The sequence below is a fragment of the Microcaecilia unicolor genome, chromosome 14, assembly GCF_901765095.1.
Source record: "Microcaecilia unicolor chromosome 14, aMicUni1.1, whole genome shotgun sequence".
Classification (NCBI taxonomy): Eukaryota; Metazoa; Chordata; class Amphibia; order Gymnophiona; family Siphonopidae; genus Microcaecilia; species Microcaecilia unicolor.
Genome location: NC_044044.1, coordinates 34,814,420 through 34,837,446, shown reverse-complemented (window position 1 = coordinate 34,837,446; position 23,027 = coordinate 34,814,420). Strand labels below are relative to the sequence as shown.

At 48.1% G+C, this 23,027-nt stretch overlaps 1 protein-coding gene across 8 annotated transcripts in view; it reads right to left on the bottom strand.

Annotated features, from left to right (window-relative positions):
* Positions 1-13,622, bottom strand: part of CHD4 (chromodomain helicase DNA binding protein 4) — a 65,854-nt gene extending 52,232 nt beyond the window's left edge. For 3 of the 8 annotated variants that reach the window (XM_030188328.1, XM_030188329.1, XM_030188330.1), the window contains exons 1-8: positions 13,317-13,622; positions 11,290-11,502; positions 8,028-8,149; positions 7,193-7,393; positions 3,217-3,335; positions 2,884-3,125; positions 2,420-2,544; positions 1,229-1,364 (exon numbers count right to left, since the gene is read on the bottom strand). In XM_030188328.1, coding sequence (XP_030044188.1) covers positions 1,229-1,364; positions 2,420-2,544; positions 2,884-3,125; positions 3,217-3,335; positions 7,193-7,393; positions 8,028-8,149; positions 11,290-11,389 — 1,045 coding nt within the window. In that variant the 5' untranslated portion in view covers positions 11,390-11,502; positions 13,317-13,622. The remainder of the gene's footprint in view (positions 1-1,228; positions 1,365-2,419; positions 2,545-2,883; positions 3,126-3,216; positions 3,336-7,192; positions 7,394-8,027; positions 8,150-11,289; positions 11,503-13,316) is intronic. The other 5 variants (XM_030188327.1, XM_030188326.1, XM_030188322.1 and 2 more) reach the window with 3 other exon arrangements.
* Between the last annotated feature and the right edge of the window lie 9,405 nt (positions 13,623-23,027).

Here is a 23,027-nt window from a genome sequence, read left to right as displayed (position 1 = left end):
AGAAATGTTTAAAGAATTATCTCCAAAACTCATCTATATTAGTCAGCCTTGATTAACCAACAGCAACATTAAAATAGATTAGCAATTCAACACAGGATCTGGGGAAATTTCTTTAAAAGTGAAGAGAAATTAAATAAATTTGTACCAGTAGCTGTAAAAGGTCTAATAAATATGAAGATCTGTGTTGGACCAGTTGATGCTCGTTTTAAGAAGTTGGGTAATGGTGAAGAGGAAGGAATACACCATTTTACGCATGACAAGTCACTTTTAATAAAGAAAAATTCGGACTCTCCCTTCCCTCCCCCATCCACCATCAAAAAAAGACCACTTGCCATTAAGCACCCGAGGGGAAAACTATCCTTCACAGTTCTTTAAGATCACTTTGATAAGGTTGGGAGTGGAGAAATACTTAAATTGAATGATGGGGTTAATAACGGTTCATAGCTTAACTATTTCTTTGGCATGCTTAGGTACTAGTGGTATATGAAGTCTGGAAAATAAATAAATTACTCCTACCACCCAGCTTCTGAATCTCATTTGACTATTCTCTCCATGTATTACACACAATTTGAGTCTACCAGGCACTCCATGCTTGAGTCAAGTACATAAGATCTTTAAGGGAGTGATAGGGAGAATAGATGGGCAGACTGGATAGGCCATATAGTCTTTATCTGCCCATGCTTTCTATGTTTATCAACCCCAAAGGAGCCTGGCTGGCTTGACAGGGGAGGGATCTGGACTCCTCCAAAAGGCAGATGCCCTCAATTCCAAATTGCCTTTCTAAGCTCGACTGGGTGACCAGCTTTCCACCAGCCCAGCCCCGAGCTGCACAGGATGCTCGTTACTGCCTACTACAGTCAGACAATTCTGGCAAGCTGTGGCTGTACATGCCTCTTATACGGGAAGAGCTCATCTTTCTCCTTCTGCTGGCGTATAACCAGGCATGAATTTCTTTCATTTATCTACATCCCTGAAAAAGGAGGGAAACAAAACCAAAGCCCAGGCCACCAGGGCATTGTTATTCAGTGTCAAAAAAGATTTAAAGGAACACAGACTGTACTCGCTGGACATCCCAGAAGTATTCCTCATCAGTACAAAGGATGTAAACAGGCACCGAAGAACCTTCAGAGAGTAAGATCAATGCTCTTTTCCGTTATCAGCCAGAGAGAAGGAAGAAAGGACCAGTGAAGCTCTGCTGCAGTTGTGTTTGAACAAGTGGATGCATTACCTTTCTTCTTTCTCTTGCTAGCCTTCAACCTCTTCCGGCTGCGGCTGCTGCGGCTGGTGGAGCCATCCGAAACAGAGTAACTGTTCATGCTACCATCGTCGAAGTCAGATTCCCCTTCCAGGTCATCCTCTTCACTCTGTAGAGAGAGTAAAGAGATAGCACAAGGCCCTCTCCCATATACCATGCCCTTCAGATTATTATCCTTGTTCTGTACAAGAGGAGTTGAACATGAGATAGGACCCCTCTATCCATATACTATAAACATTTTGCTTGAATGGCCACAAAGGACATCTCAAAATGGGTCCCCACTTCCAGAGAAGAGGGCCATCATGCCTTGACTCTTCTGTAATTTCAGATGGAGGTGAAGGGGGGAGACAAAGTTCCCAGAAGTAAGGTAGACAACCCCTATCCCCTTTCATCCCCATTTCCACAGCACCTGTACCTTGGAAAATAACGTGGGTGGTGGTGGTGGACTCTCTACCACTCACAACCTCAGTACATTCACCTGTCCCTTTTCTTACGCCCCCCCCCCCACCCCTTCTCTTTACCTTCCTTTCTTCCATCCTGTCTCCTGTTGAGGAGACTCCCTTCCTCCATCTAGGTCCCGCAACCCCAACAACTCTCTCAAGATCTGCAGCCTTGCATTACCAAGAGTAAAAAGTAGCTTATTTCCCACAGTTATGAAGGCACCAAGGCTATAACAGATGCATGTCAGGCCTGAAATGCAATTGTGGGAATTGGAGACAGTTGGAACAAGTCACTTTTAACATATTTAGTAATTCCAGGCTCCAGAGCATTAGCGGTTTCTGACCCTGTTGCTCTTTCACCTTATTCCTGCAGCCACTTTCCCAGCAGAGAGAAAGAAGAGAAAAAGCATCTGAGCAGCAGGACAATTTAGTGAGGGAGTAGAGAGGGAGGACTACTGAGACTCAGGCTAGGCTGCTCATATGGGCAAAATAAGTGTTAAACAGCACAAACATCTGAACAGGAAAAGCATGAAGGGCCAAATAATTGCTCCAAGCGTGTATCTAGCCAGTAGGCCATAGCTAGTGGACCTCTGTGCTAGTACTTCAAATCATCTTTGCTTTGTGGGGGGGGGATGTGCTAACACCTCCTCACCCACATTTATACCACTCCACCCAGCTTGACTATTGGAACAGGACACTGTGTTCCCAAGGACTGGCTCCTCACCGAGGACCTCTTGCGTTTCGATCCAAAGCCCCCGAGCTTGATTTTCAGGGGTGCCACCTTCTTTGTTTTGGTTTTCTTGGCATCTGGAACTCGTGTGATCTTTGGTTTCCTTCTGGCATTGGGTCCTAAAATACGAGTAGAAAGAAGTGCGAGATTAACCTTTGTCTTCCAACATATACACAGAAAGGACCTCAGAACATCCCAATCAACCAATGCAAGCTTTAAAAAGCCCTAACAGAACACCGTGCCAGGCAGGAAATGTGATTAAATCTAAAATCAAGAAATCCAAATCCTAAAAATATGAGCACAGAGAAATACCCCATAGAACACCCCGTCATAGGAGGCACAGAAAACCACTTTGAGATATATAAATGTCCCACATAGCACACTCCACAAACAAGAGAATGGGTTGGGTCCTAACTAGTAGCGGTGTATGAAATCAGAGGAAAGACCCCTCGCCTTACCTTTCCCTTCTTTCGTCTTGGCTTTGCGGAGAGGAACGTCTGCTGGGGGCAAAGGCACAACCACCTCAGAGTTTGAAACCATGCTCTCCACTACAGCAACAGCGGCAGCGGCAGCAGCTGCCACAGATGCTCCCGAGCTGCCTTTGAAAGGATTGTTGGTGCTGAATTCCCTCCATTTGGCCCCTAACACCATCATCATTTTCGACACCGCAATTTTTGGATTCTTGGCAGCAATCAGGGGTCTGTGGGATAGGAAACATGTGTCATGCAGAGGCACATGTCAGCATGGAAAAGCAGACAACGGCTCTTTCTTCTACCCCCAGCGCCTCTCACCTCACAAACTGACTGAAGGCCTTGTAGTTAGTGAGAGTACGATAGTCTTCCTCAGTGAAGGTATGGTCAATGTCTGCCATGCCCCAGTCCTCTAGCAGCTGTCCTGAAGACTTGGGCTCCTACACAGGAGAGAAGAGGATCCCCACCCCATTCAAGGTCATCAGAACAAAGCCACAACTTAATAGAATGCAAAATCCAATACAGCTTCTACCTACATTCAACTCACAAGTAAGGCAGTGGTTTAGTTTATTCTTAGAAATTTTAAAATGAAATGGAGAAATTAAATCTTACCTGGTAATTTTCTTTCCATTAGTCCTTCCCACTATTCCAGAACCTGTGGGATAGCTGTGTCCGCCAACCATCAGGTAGAGATAGAGAACAGAAAACTGAGCTGACATCTCTTGGCATCTAGTCCAGCTCCTCAGTATTTACGTAGACAAGCAGTAAGGAAAAACTCAGAATAAACACAACAAACAACTTGCTAACACTAACCAGATGAGCAAATATGTGTGGACCTGTCATCTCTGAACAACCTAGAGAACAAAAGATATGCAGAAAGCACCATGCAAGGTGACAAGTCGTATTTGACCCATCACTTCACAGCGACTAAACATCTTGGAAACAAAATTATCAAGACAGACCTAATTTCTCCTCCCATTACATAGGTTCCCAATATTCCAGAACCTATGGAATGTATAAAAGCTATCCCTAGAGTGGGTGGGATCCTGGCACCACCGCCCTGAGGGCCAAAGCCCCAAAACTGGCTTCCAAGGACACCTCAACACACTCCATATAGTACTTGGCAAAGGTGTGCATCGTCGACCATATCGCCGCCTTGCGAATATCTGCCAGAGACAGTAAGGAAGTCTCTGTATGCCTCGTGAGCCTGCAAGGTCCAAGGAGCCTGCTTCCCCTCAAGCAAATAAGCCAATGCAAAAGTCTCCTTCAGCCATCTAACAATTGTGGGCTTCGAGGCCATGAAGCCAAGGCTCTGTTTACCAAAAAGCACAGTCTGAATGATTTGCCAAAAACATTTATGACTTCCAGATATCTAATAAGATTGCTACGCATATTAAGAAGTTTCAAGGAAGAATACCAAGCCTCCTCATTCTCTCTGTGAAAGGACAGAAGCTCCACAGATTTGTTGAGATGACAGTAGATACTACTTTAGGAAGATGGGAAGGAACTGTGCATAGGGGGACCCCTGCCTCCAAAAAGAGGAGAAAGGGATCTCAACAACAGAACCTGTAGCTCTGAAACCTTTAATTGCCTATGCAACAACCACCAAGAATGCCGCCTTTAGCGTAAGATCTTTCAAGGAGGCCTTCCAGAGTGGCTCAAAAGGAGGTTACTGAAGAGCCCAAAAGACTAAATTTCCACTCTGGACATGGCATATGGAAGGGAGGCCACAAGCGACCTAATCCCTGCAAGAAACAATAACAAACAAGAGCAGTCTTCTGTAGTCAGCTCCTGAAACAGGCCAAAGCTGTGTCCTGAAATTTTAGAGAACCTATCACCAATCCTTTCTAGCAGACCTGCCTGGAGAAACACTAATGTGTGTGCTAAGAGAAGGGAGAAAGTCTGCTCTTAGAACACCATCACTCGAATGTCCTCCACACCCTTGCATACGCCATGGATGTAGAGCATTTATGAGACTGAAGCAAAATAGCAATGACCGAATCAGAATAATGTTTTCGTCTCAACTGACACGGCCAAGCCGTACATCCAAAAGGAGCACAGATCCTCCATGAGCACCAGACTTTGCTTACAGTAGGCCATGTACCTGCAGAAGATGGAGAGGATCCCCATCCAGCAGTTGAATCAGGTCTGCGTACAACAGCCAAGCCAGGTATACAAGAATTATTAGACACAATGCGATCCTTTTCAACATGCAGCTTGCCAAGGAGGGAAAACATACAGTAAATGAGTCTCCTGCCAGGACTGCAGTAGGGATTCAATCCCCATCGAGCCCAGTTCTGCACTTTGGTGTTCCTTTTTGGTGCCATGAAGTCCAGAAACCAAGAACTCCATCGGTCCACTATCACCTGAAAACCCTGGCTGGATAGTTCCCATTTTCCCGGGTCCAAGGAGTGCCTGATACAAAAAGTCCACCTCCACATTCCAGGACTCAGGAATGTAAGCTGCCGACAAGCAGAGGCAATTTTTCTCCTCCCAACTCATGAGGGAGGCCACCTCCACCACCATCAGATGGCTACAGGATCCACCTTGCTTCTTGATATAAAGTCACTGCAGTTGCATTATCGGAGAAAACTCTGCCCACGCCAGAAAGGTTGCGAAGTCATGCAAAGCATCAAGCACTACCCAGAGTGCCAACAATTTATCAATCACCGAGAGTCCTGTTTCATCCATGTGTCCTGTACCAGATGGAACTTGTAACGAGCTCCCAAATCAGTCTCGCTAGCATCTGTTGTCACCACCTCCCATTGTATTATCAAAAAGGGAGCTCCAATAGTCAAATTCCTGGGCAACAACTACCACTGCATATTCTGTCTTGCAACCAGCATCCAAGGAAGATAAAGGTCTTACTTCTGCGACACTGGAGACCAGCAACTGAGAAGATACTCCTGTAAAAGATGCATTTGAACCCTTGCCAATGACACCACTTCCATCATTGACTCCAGAATCTGAAGTCCCAGACCCTGGGCCTGCCATGACTGAAGACGAATCTGTTGACCTGCTTCAACTTTCTGTGTTCTGTGAGTTAGATCCTCTCCCTTGCTGTGTCGAACAGAACACCCAGATACTCCAGCGCCTGCGATGGTTAGTCTGCTCTTCTCAAAACTGATGAACCAACCTGACTGCAGAAGATGGACAACTTTGTCCGTCGCTGCCACTCTGTCTGAATAGGACAACACACAAATGAGCCAGTCTTTGAGAAACAGATGAACTGATTCTCTGGTGCCGAAGGAAGGCCGCCACCACCATAACAACCTTGGTAGACCAGTTTTGGTGCTGTGGCGAGACCGAAGGGCAAAGCCCTGAAGTGACAGACCAACACAGGGCCGCCGACACACACCGCCGGGCCCAAGGCAGAACCGGACCACCGCGCGCCACCCCCCCACCCCCTTACCTTTCTGTCTCTGCCTTCAAGAGGGGGCCCGCCACCAGCAAGTCTTTTCCTGCCTGACTACTCCTACTTCTGTCCATGCTGGGAGTCGGGTGAACCACTCAACCAGAGGACGTGCCGATTTTTCATTTCTTATCTACGGTCTTTTTCAAGACCCTTCCTTAGTGGTTTTTGCATTGAAAAAATATTATATTGAAGATTGTCATCTAGTTGTCATCAATATACTCCTGAGGCAGGCCATAGGCTGAAACACAGCGCTGTGTCGAATCTTTTTATCAATAGATCTTTAAAGTGTCAAGATTGTCCATCTCCTTTCTGGAGAGCACGGTCAATTTCCCACTCATTGTCTTCTGATGCTATACCCCGTAGGATTTCAGATTTCTCCACTTCAGTGGATTTCTGCTGTACCAAACTTTAGTAGGACTGCTGCTCCCCCCAAGCTCACAGTCTCCACAAGTCTCATTCAAGATGAGAAAGAATCAGGACTGACGCTCTGTCCCACGATCTCCTCTTTTTTTAAAAGTTGTTGTGCTAGAAAAGGAGAACTCCAGAGAAAACAAGGGGGAAGTGAAGGGAAGGAGAAGTAAATCTGCAGGGCACTAGAGACTTTCAGATATGACTTTGCAGATTCAAGCCACCTGCAAAGTTCAACTGTGGACCAGCTGACCAACTAGACCAGGAGCAAATCACTCAGAACCAGAGGCTGAAAAGTGTGTTCATCCACCTGCTGGAGATAGAGAACGTAAAACTGAGCTGAGTCATAGTTCTCTTGGCATCCAGTCCAGCTTCTCAGTATTTTCTATCTCCACAACTATCCTGCAGGTTCTAGATTAGTGGGAAGCTACGTAACGGAAACAGTAAAATAACATGATGGATTCTGAGAGATACCTTGGAATCTTCCTCCTCATCTTCCTCTTCCTCCTCCTCTTTGCGTTTAGATTTGCTTTTCTTCTCTTTCTTCTGCCCTGGTTTCTTCTTCTTCTTCTTGCCTGGGGTGTAATCACTGCCTTCACTGTCAGACCGCAGCACTGGTGCCTCCTCCTCCTCTTCCCCAAAATCATTACCTTCTCCAGAACTGTCGCCGAGATCCTGGGAAAGAGAAGGGTCCAGCATTAAACTCCTGAGATCAACAGTGCTGAAACATTTAGGAAAATGGGTCAACACTAGACACCCCTGGATTTTATAAACATCCCAGAACTATTTGCTAGTAGTAACAGAAATGAAACAGTGGCTGGAGTTGCATAAAACCACTGCTCTCTCCATAACACAATACAGTTATACCACTATTGAACATCACAACCCTTCCTCACATCGTAACTCACAGCCAGTAGGTGGTTTCTGTGACCTCTAATTCCCATCTCCTTGCTCTAGCAACAAACTCCCATAACTTCAATCTCCCTCTAACCAGGGAGTACCTGTGATCCCAGTACCACATGCTCATTAGCCCCCTGGCCACTTCTACACTCTCCTCCCCTGAAAAATTTCAAGGAACCTCAATTGTCCCCTCTCCCACTGCAGCAGGGAACTTCCATAACTCCATTTCGATTCCAAGCCTCCCCCACCCTTCCCCAATGAACTTCCATGAAATCCAAACACTCCTTCCCTCACCCCGATTCTGAAAACACCTGGACCTCCCTCCACCAACAAGATAACTGTTTCCCTCTTTCCATTCCCTCAAATAGAGAGCCCTGTGCTTCTCTCTCCAGGCCAGCAAGGTATTCACCTCCTTTTTCTGCCGTTTGGTTTTTAGTATTTTGGGTTCTCGCAGTTTCTTCGCCTTCTTCTTTTTCTTCAGTTTTGGTGTTTCTTCCTCAGAAAGCTCCTCATCCAAATCTTCATTATGCTCTAAGACAGGGAAGAGATAAAATAATGAGTGTTATAATGGATTTTGAGCCAGCCTGATGGTTAGTAGTCATGCAGCCATACAGGTCTCTGGTTCAACCTGAGTTGGGTCTTCTCCCTGTTAAGGGGGATGCCATCGTCACTGCTCAAGAGTCAGATTTAGGCTTATGCTTGCAGGATTGCAAGGACTATCATACAATGACCAGACTAGTATGTTAGAGAACATACAAAAATAGGGGAAAAATCCTTGAGTACACGTGAATGAAGACTCAGGGCACTAAATCACAGCTTTACTACTACTATTTAACATTTGTAAAGCGCTACTAGGGTTATGCAGCGCTGTACAATTTAACATAGAAGGACAGTCCCTGCTCAAAGGAGCTTACAATCTAAAGGACAAATGTACAGTCAGTCAAATTGGGGCAGTCTAGATTACCTGAAAGGTATAAAGGTTAGGTGCCGAAAGCAACATTGGTGGGTTTTGAGTAGGGATTTGAAGATGGGTAGGGAGGGGGCTTGGCGTAAGGGCTCAGGAAGTTTATTCCAGGCATAGGGTGAGGCGAGGCAGAATGGGCGAAGCCTGGAGTTGGCGGTGGTGGAGAAGGGTACTGAGGGATTTGTCCTGTGAGCGGAGGTTTCGGGCGGGAACGTAAGGGGAGATGAGGGTAGAGAGGTAGTGAGGGGCAGCAGACTGAGTGCATTTATAGGTAAGAAGAAGAAGCTTGAACTGTATGCGGTATCTGATTGGAAGCCAGTGATGTGACTTGAGGAGAGGGGTGATACGAGTATGAGCTTTGGGTCTAGATGAGCTAAAGGACCTAAAAAGAAGGAAGACACTGCTAGATCAAGAGTCACAGATTATCATTACTGTACCGCTGAGAAACCAGATCAAAGTCTCTCATAAAACTTATTTTGATACAGAGCCAGAGGATTATGCAGTTCTCTACAGCAACAATTATGAGGGTAACAGTGGCACTGGTTGTGGCATAGAGTTTCATATATTCATCTACCCAAAATGGTGTAGAGGTAGAGATGAAGTATCTCAATTGGACAGACTGGATGAGTCAATGTGTCTTCATACATCATCATTAACAGTCCTGAGAAATAAACTGTCTATTGTTTTGAGTGCAAGTCACCTTGAGCTCAGATTTGAAAAGGTGAACACTTCTAACCTGCAGATTTCACTGATGCCTTAAGATCACCAAGCCACTCAGGTTTTCAGGATAGCCAACAATGAATATACATGAGATACATTTGCATACCACAGAGGTAGGGCATACAACTGTATTTCATGAATATTCACTGTGGGTATCCTGAAAACCTGACTGGCAAGGTGTGTCCCAAGGACAGGGTTGAGAAATCCTGAGCCATGCCCCAGATTTCCCCTGAAAGGCAGCATACCATCCACAGAAGAAAACAGATTCCTCACCCAAAATACTCTACACGATGAAAATAAAGTTGGTGTGCTCAGAGTCCAACCACATATATACACCCCCTCCCTTCATTTTCTTGGTTTGTGGAAAGTGCAGCGAGATGGCTGGCATGGAAATTGCTGACCTGTGCTCTCCCTTCATCTCCAAATCTGCACCTCCCAACACACTTCCTGACAAAAATCCAGAAAGCAGGAGAAGTGGGGGGCGAGAGCACCTGCACTCCATAAACATAAAAAGACATGTACAGGGAGCTACAAAGAGGAAAATCAGCAAACATGTAGTAACTGACAAATTATAAAGAAACAACATGGTCAAAAGCAAAGGAAGATGGAGGGGAGCGCTGAAGATCTTATGTACATACAGAAAGAAAAGCTGCCAGATGTGCAGTGAACAGGAGCAGCATGGGGTGGGGGAGGGAGGGAGGGGGGAGAGTAGGCGGGGAGGTGGCAGGATTGGTGAGGGCTGACATCCATTTCCTTTACTATGACCAAACTCGACAGCAACTCCTCCTCCCCCCATAGGGCACAGAGCAAAGAGAAAATGGCTTCTGATTGGAGCCTACCCATGCTAGCCACAACACTCAGATTCAGAGGGCCTAGTCAATGGACTTTCCCTGGGCACATAGTAAAAGGAAAAATAACCTTTGAACAGAGGTCCAGCAAGAAACCCAGAAAGACTGAGTAACTTGCACCCTGCAGATTATATTTACAGCCAGTCAAATTCTGAGTGGTTCTCCCCTCAACCAGCATCTTCTCACAACTCCATCCTTAGCTCTGCAAGCCCCATAACAAAAATAACAACATCTCTCCCGCATAAACAAGAAGGATACACAGATAAAGGTCTTTTAACCCTTTGCTTGCAACCTATAATCCAAATACTGGTTGAAATGCTCTATCAATAAAGTTTTTGTGTATGCCAAGCATCCCCACAAGTCCTTCTCCCTTCAAAGCCAAGGAACTCAAACTTGCAAAGAATAAACCTTAAACAGACTGCAACGTTAACACTGTCTGAACAGAGTCAGATGCACATGGTTTATGAGTAATGTTCACTGTCAAGGTACATCGAAAAGTCTTAATAGAGCACAAACAACATTTAAGCACATATTTAAGCTCAGTGTACATCAATATACATTTTTCATGCGAAAAATACCCCAGATATACCCCTCCCCTCCATTAATCAAGATCTGAAACTGAGTAATACCTACTGAATAACATACTTAGATCCTGAACAGCTGACAAAGCCTTAAAGCAGGGGATGCTTGCAATAGCAGCACATTGTTTCAGTTATTTTATTTATTTATTTTTAAGTAGAAGCAGAAATCTGACATAATGCCCAGCGTTCCCAGAGTTCAGCTTGTTACGCAGGCACATTGTCTCACATGTCAAACACCCAGGCCTTCATTTAGGTCTAAAATCCCCACAGATGGGCGACTACTTGCACTGAAATAACAGGAAGCGACAAACATATCATATTCTCCACATTTTACTCTTAACCCTGAAACCAAAGCAAGCAAGTCCTGGATCAATCAAAACCTTTGAACTCCAGCAACACCAGAAAGGAACTACACGTCATCAGAAGCCTTCACGCAACATCCTAATTCCCACACCATTTCTGTAACTGGTCACCTCATCTCAAAAAAATATATATTTGGGCCTCAGAGAACCCAATGCCAACAGAAATAAAGGCAGTTAAATAAAGCAGTCTACTCACCACGGTGCTGTGGGATGCTGCTGTTCATTAACACCTCCATGTCATCATCCTCACTGATGGCAGAGCTCGGAGAGGGCGACCCTAAACCAGATGATGCCATCTTACAAAAAACATTAAATCCACAGGGTACGGAGTCTGTTCGTCGCTTCAGCACCTGACTGCTCCCACACCACTTGTCTCTTGGGAGTGAAGAGGTTGCAATTCAGTGGTAGCCTGCAGTAGGTTCAAAGGGAAACAAACACTGCATCAATGTGGAAAAATAGCGCTTAGATAAACATTACACCCAGAAAGAAGCTTGTTCTCCATCCAAGCACAACAGCAAAACAGAAGAGGATTTAAAAACCCAGCAAAATAAAGTGTTCCTTCATTGAAAGAGCGGAAAGGAAGATGTGAACAGTTGAACCTGTACTTCTACCATAGGACCCTCAAGGCACGACCATACTTCAGCTTCAGGTACAACAGTCCTTTAAAGCATTATAGGGTATAAAATCCTAACAGTAGTCTAAATGCTTCAAACTTACCCCAAGAACCTTGCTTGTGACACCTTTGCACAGAAATGATAAGTTTAAAGCCATGCATGTTCTAACACTGCCTTCACTGTATGCATTAAAGGATTGCACCCTATTCCAAACTTTAGTGGGAATTTCCCCACAAAAAGGTTATGCTGACAAGGAAAATGAACAAAAGTAAAGGTTACTGGTCACCAGATTGGTTAAAGAGCCCCATGTGACTGGCTGCACAGCCAAGGTCTGAGGGGAAACCACAGCTTTACAATGAGGACAGTGCATGAACTGAATGGCCTCCCAGGTTAAAGGCATAAGTGCATAAGTAATGCCAAGGGTCCATCGAGCCCAGCATCCTGTCCACGACAGCGGCCAATCCAACAACAAAAACAGTAAATTCAAGAAAAAGTCAAAGATAAGTACAGAGCCTTCCTTTGCAAAGGAGTGAATTATACTGGATTTACTAAATTGTCTTCATTTCTGAGGCTTGGGTACCTCTGTCCACCAAATAGAAACAAACTTTCTAATAAGTTTAGAAGTCTTGACTTTCAAAATAAAATCTATTCAGTTGTCAGCAATTACAGTGGTAACTTTATAGAAACCAACCCAAAGAGGAGACTGGGATGGGGTTAGATGTCAAACGTTGTTGAAGATAATAAACAGTTGTTGTTCTGAATGACACTCTTGAATTTGGGCTCTTACTTGAGTTGCCAATGTATAAAAAACATGTTTATTATTATTACTGTCAGAGCTTCAACAACATCATTGCTGGAGATTCCGGCTTTTTATATTGATAAACAGAAGAAAAGAGGGCGAGAGGTGGCCAAAGACAGGTCCTTGCAGAGGATCCATGTTCCCTCTTCCTCCCTTTGTCCCCCCCTCCCAAAGGCCAGATGCCAATCACGCCCAAAGCTCAGGGAGGGAGGGGGGGAGGGAGCAAGTGCGGCCCACAGGAAGGTATCACCCCCCCCCCCCCCCAGGAGAGGGAGCTGCTGGGTATTGTGTGCTGGTGCATTGGGGGGGGGATCTCAGCAGCCCCCCCCAGGGAATATGCATCAGGAATAAATCATTACCTCTGTGCTGGGGGGGGGGGGGATGGGATTATCTTCAGGGCCTGGTCTGTGCTGCCTCCTTCGATCCAGTGCGTGTGCTTTGGAGGGGGGGGGGGGCACCGCTTCCTTTCTCTCCCCGGATGGGAGGATCCTTCTCACACCACTCGCCCCCCCCCTCCCTGGCTTTGTCTAATCCGGGGGCGCCCAAACTGCTCGCACGAGGCCTCTCCTCTGTCCTTTCCGGGTGGGTGTCCGGGAGGGGGGGGGCAGCGGGCTCTGTACAACACTCTCTCCCTCTCTATACCTATGAGGGGGGGGGCAGAGATTATCCAGACCCCCCCACCCCAGCGACTCTTCCTCGCAACCATTGCCTGACCCCCCCCCCTACACTTTACTTTCCCTATAACAAGAGCCAGTAACAAGGAAAAGTAGTTCCCCCCCCCTCGCTACCCCCCCCCCCCCCCTCCAGTACCTCAGTATCCCGCGCTTTCCTCCTTCCCTCCGACTCCGGTACCTCAGTGTCCAGCAGCTCAGTCGGTGTCTCGTCGCTGCCGCCGCCGCCGCCTGTCCCGCGCCAGGACCCGGCCGCAAACTCCGCCCCCCCGCTGCCCCCTCCCACCGAGAGCCGGCGTCTCCATAGCAACCAGTGCCATTGCCACAGAAACGCGAGAACCCGCCCGTCAGGCCTGCTGCTATCCCATAATAATACCTCCCTCACATACACCGCGCGCGCGCGCGCCCCACTTGCTTCCTACATCCCATAATACTCTCCTCACCAGCTCATAGCACGCGCGCCCTGCCTCTCACACATCCCATAATACTCTCCTCTCCTCACACAAGCGCACACAGCGCGCCCGCGCGCCCTGCTGCTGCCTCCCACATCCCATAATGCTCTCCTCACACAAGCACACGGCAGCGGCGCGCTCTCTCATCACATCCCATAATAATACCCTTCTCCATCCCATAATACTCCTTCACAGAAAGTATTTTCCCTGCTGCCTCCCACCCATCCCATAATACTCTCTCACAGGCCGCAGCCTCCTGCATCCCATAATACTCTCCACACACACAGCATGTCCTTATCTCTCCATCCCATAATAATTTCAATACATACATGCACACATATGTGCTCCCATAGTACCATAGCCTTGCCTCTCCATCCACAATAATCTCCTCACATATAGGGATACATATATATATACAGCAGGCTCCCTGCCACCATCCCATAATACTTTACACACACACAGCACGTCCTCCATCCCATAATAATTTCAATACATACATGCACACATATGTGGTCCCCGCATCTCTACATCAGACATACATAGTACCATAGCCTTGCCTCCCCATCCCATAATACTTTACACACAGTGCATATTCTTGCTTCCTCATCCCATAACTGCCCCACACATGCATGCATGCATACATACATACACACACACACACATATGCTCTGCACTCCCTGCCTCCTATATTCCATAATACTCTGCACACATACACAGCATTTCCTTGGCTCCTCATCCCATAATAAACTTCCTCATACATGTCCACAGCATGTCTTTGCCTTCTCCTTCCATGATAAACTCCTCATGCACACACACATACATACATCCACCACCCCACACACATATACAACAAGTTCCCTGCCTCCTACATCTGTTAATACTCTGTACATGCATTCTGCTTCCTACATCAGTGTGCTGAACCACTTGATACATCCCATAATACTTCCTCATGCACACATACATACATACACACACGGTGTGCTCCCTGACTCATTTATTCTATAACTAGCCATTAAGCCCATTAAAACGGGCGAGATTTCCAGCTACCCTCCTCGCTGCCGCTTCCTCCCCCCTCCGTGCCGGGCCCCCTGCACTGACCTGACAGCGCCTCTCACCACACGGAGGTGAGAAGCGCTGTCAGGTCAGTGCAGGGGCCCGATACGGAGGGGGATGGGGGGGAGGGTGGAGGTTGGTGCGCGCGATGCTCGTTTCTAGGCGGCAGCGTCCGACAGTGACTCCGACTCCGTTTCCCTCTCTGTTCCGCCCTCTGACTTCATCATGTCTTGACGCGAGGGCGGGACAGAGAGAAGTCTCTACTGCGCATTTGCAGGTAAGTCGGTCACTTGCCGTTTATATGTTTGATACTCCTTTGTGTGTGCCTTGCTTCCTACTTTTGTCACAGACACCATGTGTGCCCTGTCTCCTGTATGCTATAACACACATACACAGCACACACCCTTTCTCCTATCTCCCATAACACTCTACATATTGTGTGTACCCTGGTATATTATTTATTTACAAGATTTGCTTAACACAATTTACAATAACTAATCAACAAAAGCCACAAAATACAACAATCAGCATAATCGTTACAATTCTATGTTACAAATAAATAAATAAATTGCAAATGGCAATGAACAGTTCAAAACCTCAAGAGCTCAAAACAAATAAAATAACTAGTATTACAATTCCTTCTAAGCTGTCTACAGAACCTCAGGAGACAAGCCACCCAACTACTTATATGAAGGCCTGCTAAATAATAAAACAAGTTTTAATACCCTTAAACTTTAAGAAGGAAGAGCTCCTGTTGAAGGCGCAGGATAGCTAAGGAAACAGTAAGGACTTTCCTAGGTCTTTTTCTCTGATATTTCAACAGGTGCAAAAATTCCAGTAACTGAATTATAAGTGGGAAACCTCATGTCACCAAAGCTGTTGCCCCCTTAAAGCTTGTGTCTCTGCCCTGATGGAAAGCATGATGCAAGGCAAGGTCTGGTTCTATGTGTGAGATGTCTGTAGATTGAATTACTCATGAAAGAAGTGGATGAACTGAGGGAGGAGGTGTTGAGGCTGAGAAGTATCCATGGCAGTGAGAAATACATCTACAAAATGCTTCTTGAGATGTCAAGGATCTCCAGCAGAGGGGAAGAAGCTGTGCTGAAAGGACTCACCAGAGCCTGCAGAATCAGGAAACCGTGGAATAATTAAATAAATACCCAGATTCCACCTCCCTAGAACTCAAGAACCGGTATACAACCCTGAAAGAGGAGGAACAGAAGCTCAACCCCCCCCCCCCCCCCACAAAAGCTGCTGCCTGGACCACTGACCACTAGGAAGCACAGGATAGTGGTGCTTGGTGATTCCTTTCTAAAAAGTACAGAGGCATCCATCTACAGACCACTCATAACTTCTTGGGAGGTGTGCCGTCTGGTGCCAGGATTCAAGACCAGTGGCGTAGCCAAGGGTGGGCTGGGGTGGGCCCAGGCCCATCCACTTAAGTTCAGGCCCACCAAGTAGCAGCACACCTATAATGTGGCTGGCAGGGATCCCAAGCCCCACCAGCCAAAAACTCCCAACAACTGTTTGCTGCCAGTGAAAATCTACTATTTAAAAGGCATACGGGGAAGAGGAGATTTTTGAAAGACCATTTGGCATGCAGGCGAGAGGGAGAAACCAAATCACTTGTAGGACAAGGCGGAGTTCTGCCCACCCACCTTGGGTCCAGGCCCACCCAAACTTGGGTGTCTGGCTACGCCCCTGTTCAAGACATTAGGAAGAATTTGCCAAGACTCATCAAGCCTGCTATTTTCAATGTTGCTCATCCACGCTGGCACGTATTAAACTGATAGGTATCCCACCAAATGCATCAAAAGTGACTTCATGGCTCTGGGAGACGGAGTGAAGCAGACAGGTGTACAGGTGTTCTTCTTATCAATCCTCCCTGTTCAGGGTAAAGGCCAAGGCAGAGAAGCTTGCACCCAGGTGATGAATGCATGGCTAACCTATTGAGGAGAGAATTAAACTAGAATCATTGGAGATGGGTGAACAAAGCCCTCAGGTAAGTAAAACATTAAATACTTCTGGAAAGCTGTGTGTACCAGTGGTGTAGCCACAGCTGGCCTGGGTGGGCAGGGGCCCATCCACTTAGGGCTCAGGCCCACCCATTTAGTGCTAGCTAGTGGGGATCCCAAGCTCCGCCAGCTGAAGACCTCCCCCTGATGTTGCTGAAAACACTGCTCTCCACTTCAGCAGTCTAAGCTTCCTAAGCTGCTGATACTGACCTCATCACATTGGGGGGGGGGGGGGATAACACTTGGTGCCCACCCACTTCTTGACTAGGCCCACCCAAAATCTGCTGTCTGGCTACGCCCCTGGTATGTACTAATGCTCATAGTAAGGGAAATAAGATTCTGAATCTAGAGGCTGTAATTGAAGAGGCAGACTTAGGTTTAGTGGTAGTCAAGAAGGTGTGGTTCACACATATCTGGATACAATTCTGGTTTCTGCATCTAAAAAAAAGATATAATGGAACTGGAAAAGGTACAGAGAGGGGCTGGAATGATGCATATGAGAAAAGGCTAAAGTGGTTAGGGCTTTTCACCTTATGACTAAGGAGAGATATGATAGAGTCCCGGGATACACGAGAGACTTAATCGACCTACCAACTAGAAACACATCCGAATCAACAGGAACGTACCTAAATCTGCCACACATTCCGGCCCGGCAACGGCGGGGCCGATTTTGGTGAGAAACACGGACATTTTGGCCGCGCGTCCCGGGTCGGGCTCGATGGAGCCATTTTTGGCGGGAGGTGCAGACATTTTGGCCGCGCATTCCTTACCGGCGCCGGGGGACCTGTTCTTGGCGGGAAGTGCACCTAGTTTAGCCGCGGATCATGCGATGGACCTACCGCTTCGGGAGCGAGGGGGGTCCATCACGAAGGCTGCGGGAAGTGTTTTTCATGCTTCAGCAGCGGTGGGGGGGGGGGTGTCTGGTTTCGCTCCTGAGTTTGTTTGGTCTGTGTATAATGCCTGGAGAGCTGGCCCCTCTCAGGCTGTTTGTTCCCCGGAGGCTGCTAGCTCAGTGGGAATTAAGCGCCATGGGTGGATATTTTGGAGCCTATGGAGATACTTTCTCTGCCTGGGTCGGAGGTTTGGAGTGACCAAGGATAGGAGGATCTCTTAGGTTAGTCTGAGGATCAGGATGGGCTAAGGCCTGGGGAAGATTCTTCAGTGGTTCGCATTTTTCATAAGGAGGAGTTGTTAGAGCTCATTGATCAGGTGATCTCTACTTTGAAGTTTGCTCCGGTGGCCACTCCCTCTGCGGAGGGACCCCAGGTAGATCCCTTGGTTAAGGGGATTCTGAGAGCCTCCCGTTCCTTTCCCATGAATTCAGACATTAGAGACATGGTTTTTCAGGAATGATCTGTGCCGGAGGCTGCTTTTAAGGTGTCTAGGGCTATGGCGCGGCCGTAGCCCTCGCTTCCAGAAGATTTGGCCCTGCTGAAACCACCTAATGTGGATGCGGTGGTTACGGCGGTCACTAAGGCGGTCACTACGGCTACGGCCATTCCGGTGGGTGGCAGTACAGCCTTACGAGATCCTCAGGATAGGAAGCTAGAGTCCTTTCTGAAGCGCAGCTTTGATTTGTCGGCTTTGGCCTTGCAAGCCTCGGTGTGTGGGGGCTTGGTAGCCAGAGCTTGTTTCCGTTGGGCGGAGAAGCTCTTGGATGAGCCTGCGTTAGATAGGAATGGTTTGGTTCAGGAGTTGGCCAAATTGGAGATGGGGTCTTCGTTTTTGGCGGACACCCTTTATGATTTGCTAAGGGCTTCGGCTAAGAATGTGGCTCTGGCGGTTACGGCTCGCAGGGCTCTTTGGCTTAGGGGCTGGGTTGCAGATGCGGCCTCCAAAGCAAAGTTGTGTTCTCTGCCTTTCAAAGGTTCTATGTTGTTTGGAGAGGACTTGGATAAACTGATGAGTGGTCTTGGGGATACCAAGGTCTCACGGTTGCCGGAGTTACGGCCTAAGGCGGCTAGTCGAGGGGGTTCGGCTAGAGGTCGGTTTAAGGACGCGCGGCAGTAGAAGCTGGGCAGATGTGTCTCCTTTTAAAAGCCATTTTTTCCAGCGGACGCTGTCCTTTCGAGGGGGTCGTTGAGGAGGTCGGGACTCCTCCGGAGGTGCCGGAAATGGTAATAAGTCCTCCCTATGAAGGTGTGCGGATCCAGCCTCTGGTGAAGGTCGGGGTGCGACTTCATCTGTTTTATCAGGGGTGGACCCAAATTACTTCAGATCAGTGGGTGCTGGAGGTTGTTCGTGATGCTTATGCGCTCGAGTTCGAGCACCCGCTGCCGAATCTGTTTCTTCCCTCTCCTTGTCACTCTCGGGTCAAGTTAAAGGCTATTCAAGAGACTCTGGGTCGCTTAATCCAGTTGGGAGCTGTGGTACCCGTTCCTCGGCACGAACAGGGAATGGGTTGTTATTCCATTTATTTTGTGGTGCCAAAGAAGGAAGACCGGTTTCGACCCATTTTAGATTTCAAGAGGGTCAATAGGGCGCTCAAGGTGCCATCCTTCCGCATGGAGACTCTGCGCTCGGTCATAGTGGCTGTTCGTCAGGGAGAATTTCTCACGTCACTGGATCTCACGGAAGCGTATCTGCACGTGCTGATTCGAGCGGCCCATCAGCGTTTCCTTCGTTTTGCCGTTTTAGGGAGGCACTTTCAGTTCGGTGCTCTGCCTTTTGGTCTGGCAACGGCTCCATGCACCTTCTCCAAGATAATGGTGGTGGTAGCAGCTGCTTTGCGGAGGCAGGGAATTCTGGTGCATCCGTATCTGGATGACTGGTAGATCCGGGTGAAGTCTCGGGCTCAGAGTGTTGCAGCGACGGCTCAGGTGGTTGCGTTTCTGGAATCGCTCGGATGGGTAGTGAATGTAGTCAAAAGTCAGTTGATCCCATCGCACAGTCTGGAGTACTTGGGAGTGCGGTTCGACACGGCAGTGGGTCGTGTTTTTCTGCCAGATTCTCGGATCGCCTCTCTTCAGCAGCAGGTCCAGCTGTTAATGTCCGTTCAGAGTCCGACGGTTCAAATGTACCTTCGGGTTCTGGGCCTCATGGCAGCGACGATAGAGGTAGTACCATGGGCCAGGGCACTTATGCGTCAGCTTAAGTCGTCTCTGTTGTCCCGGTGGTCTCCCCAGGTACACAGTTTGGAGTTGCGGTTGCCATTGAGGGGGGCTCCTCGGCGCAGTCTCCAGTGGTGGCTGTGCTCGGCCCATCTGAAAAAGGGCATGCCGTTGGAACCTCCTCAGTGGGTGATTCTGGTAACAGATGCCAGTCTGCTGGGCTGGGGAGCTCTGTGTCTCGGTCGGTCCACACAGGGGCGGTGGTTGATGGAGGAAGCTCAGTGGTCTATCAACCGGTTGTAGACGAGGGCGATTTGGCTAGCTCTCTTAGCGTTTCGCTCAAGTGTGGTCGGAAAGGCGATAAGAGTCATGTCCGACAACGCAACAACGGTAGCCTATGTCAACCGGCAGGGCGGCACAAAGAGTCCGCGGTTGGCAATTGAGACGGCTCTGCTCTTGAGTTGGGCGGAAAGGCATCTAGTGCAGATTTCGGCGGTGCACGTGGCCCGGGGTGGACAACGTGAACGCGGATTTTCTAAGCGGAGAATGGTTTCTACACCGGTCGGTGTTCGACCAGATAGTTCTAAAGTGAGGGATGCCAGTAGTGGATCTCATGGCGTCGGCACAAAATGCTCAGGTTCCTCGGCATTTTAGTCGGCGTCGAGATCCGCAAGAGGAAGGAATCGATGCGTTGGTCCTTCCGTGACCTCAGCGGGTATTGCTGTACGTGTTTCCCCCGTGATAGGTCGAGTCCTACAAAGGGTAGAATGTCATGCGGGTCCGGTGTTGTTGGTGGCTCCGAATTGGCCGCGTTGGCCGTGGTTCGGGGATCTGATGCGCTTGTTAGAAGGCGAGCCTCTGCAGCTGGGGGGCTCGGTGCTGTTGTGTCAGGGTCCAATTGTCATGCCGGATCCGGCTCGGTTCTCTCTCCCGTTGTGGCCCTTGAGAGGGAACGGTTGAGAAGGAAAGGGTTTTCCCCTCAGTTGATTCAGATGATGCTGCAGTCTCGCAAACGTGCGACGTCTTTGGCCTATGTGCGTTTGTGGCGCATATTTGAAGATTGGAGTGGGGACCGGGCATGTGTCCCTTCAACAGCTTTTGTGTCGTGCATTTTAGATTTCTTGCAGGATGGTTTTGAGAAGGGCCTTTCATTGTCATCTTTGAAGGTGCAGCTGGCTGCTTTGGCGTGTTTTCGTGGTAAGGTGCAGGGCAGGTCGGTTGCGTCTTTCCCGGATGTGGTCCATTTTTTTGAGGGGGGTGAAGTTGCTTCGTCCACCTCAGCGGCCGGTAGTTCCTCAATGGGATCTTAATATCGTTCTTGACTGTTTGGCGGGTTCTCCTTTTGAGCCCTTAGAGTCTTGTTTGATAAAAGACCTTACTATGAAGGTGGTCTTTTTGGTAGCTATATTGTCGGCTCGCAGGATTTCGGAACTTCAGGCTCTTTCATGTAGGCCTCTGTTTCTGTGGTTTTCTAAGGAAAAGGTTTTGCTGCGTCCAGTCCCTTCGTTTTTGCTTAAGGTGGTATCCTCCTTTCATGCCAATCAGGTGATTTTGTTGCCGGTCTTGGGGGACCAGACGGGAGATGCTTCTCAGTGTCGTTTGGCGAAATTGGATGTGTGCAGAGTGTTAACGGTTTACTTGCGCAGGTCGGAGGAATTCAGGTCTTCGGACAGGCTATTTGTCTTTCATGGGGGCCCAAGAAGGGAGTGGCTGCTTCTACGGCATCTATAGCTCGGTGGATGAAGGATGCCAGCTCTTTGGCTTCCGTTGCATAGCCATACGGTGCCGGTGGGGCTCAAGGCACATTCCACTAGGGGGATGGCGGCTTCTTGGGCAGAGAGTAGTTTTGTTCCACCGGTGGAAATTTGTAGAGCGGTGGTGTGGTCCTCCCTGCATTCTTTTGTCAAACATTACAGATGTACAGGCAAGGGAGGATGCCAGTTTTGGAGCTGCAGTCCTGTCCTCTGGGCTTCGCAGGTCCCACCCTTAGATGTGTTTACTGCTTTGGTACTTCCCAAGCATCTTAAATGGTCTGGATTGCTGAGGAAGGTGAAATTAGGCCTTACCTGCTAATTTTCTTTCCTCTAGATCCTCCAGACTGTTCAAGAGCCCACCCAGTGTATCGGACAGGTCAGTATGATATTTTCTTTAGACTTCAGTTGCTGATATTTCTAGTAGCTCCTGTGGTTTGGATCCTGGAGTTTTACTAAGGGCAGTTTGTGGTACCGTTTGTGCCCATCTGCAGTGGAATTCCCCCGTCTTAAGGGGAGGAGATCTGAGTGTGGATTCAGTGGTTTTGTTTAGGTGGAGGTGTTTTGTTCCTCTGCTTTGTTACTGTTTTACTGGTTAGTAGAGGGTCTGCACAGGCTAACATAGTAACATAGTAGATGATGGCAGAAAAAGAGCTGCACGGTCCATCCAGTCTGCCCAACAAGACAACTCATGTGTGCTACTTTTTGTGTATACCCTACTTTGATTTGTACCTATGCTCTTCAGGGCACAGACCGTATAAGTCTGCCCAGCACTATCCCCGCCTCCCAACCACCAGCTCTGACACAGACCGTATAAGTCTGCCCCGCACTATTCCCGCCTCCCACCACCGGCTCTGGCACTGACCGTATAAGTCTGCCCAGCACTATCCCTGTCTCCCACCACCGGCTCTGGCACAGACCGTATAAGTCTGCCCAGCACTATCCCCGCCTCCCACCACCGGCTCTGGCACAGACCGTATAAGTCTGCCCAGCACTATCCCTGCCTCCCAACCTCCAGTCCCGCCTCCCACTATCGGCTCTGCTATCCAATCTCGGTTAAGCTCCTGAGGCTACTTGTGTAAGAAGTTTTAGTGTTCTCAGTGTCCCTCTGCTGGTAGGAGTGCATAACCCCAGCGTGTTGAACGGTCTGGAGGATCTAGAGGAAAGAAAATTAGCAGGTAAGACCTAATTTCACCTTTTTCTCAATGGAGGAGAGTGAATAGTGGAGTGCCACAGGGATCAGGTACTGGGACCAGTGCTATTTAACATTTATAAATCTGGAAAACAGAACAAGTGAGGTGATTAAATTTGCAGATGACACAAAACTATTCACACATGCAGATTGTGAAAATTTACAGGAAGACTAGACAAATGCAAAGTGCTGTATATAGGGAAGAATAGTTTGAATCATAGTTACTTAATGCTGGGGCTCTACCTTAGCAGTCATCACCAAAGAAAAAGATCTAGGTGTCATGGTACATAATATTCTGAAATCCTCTGCTCACTGTGTGGTGGTGACAGCCAAAAAA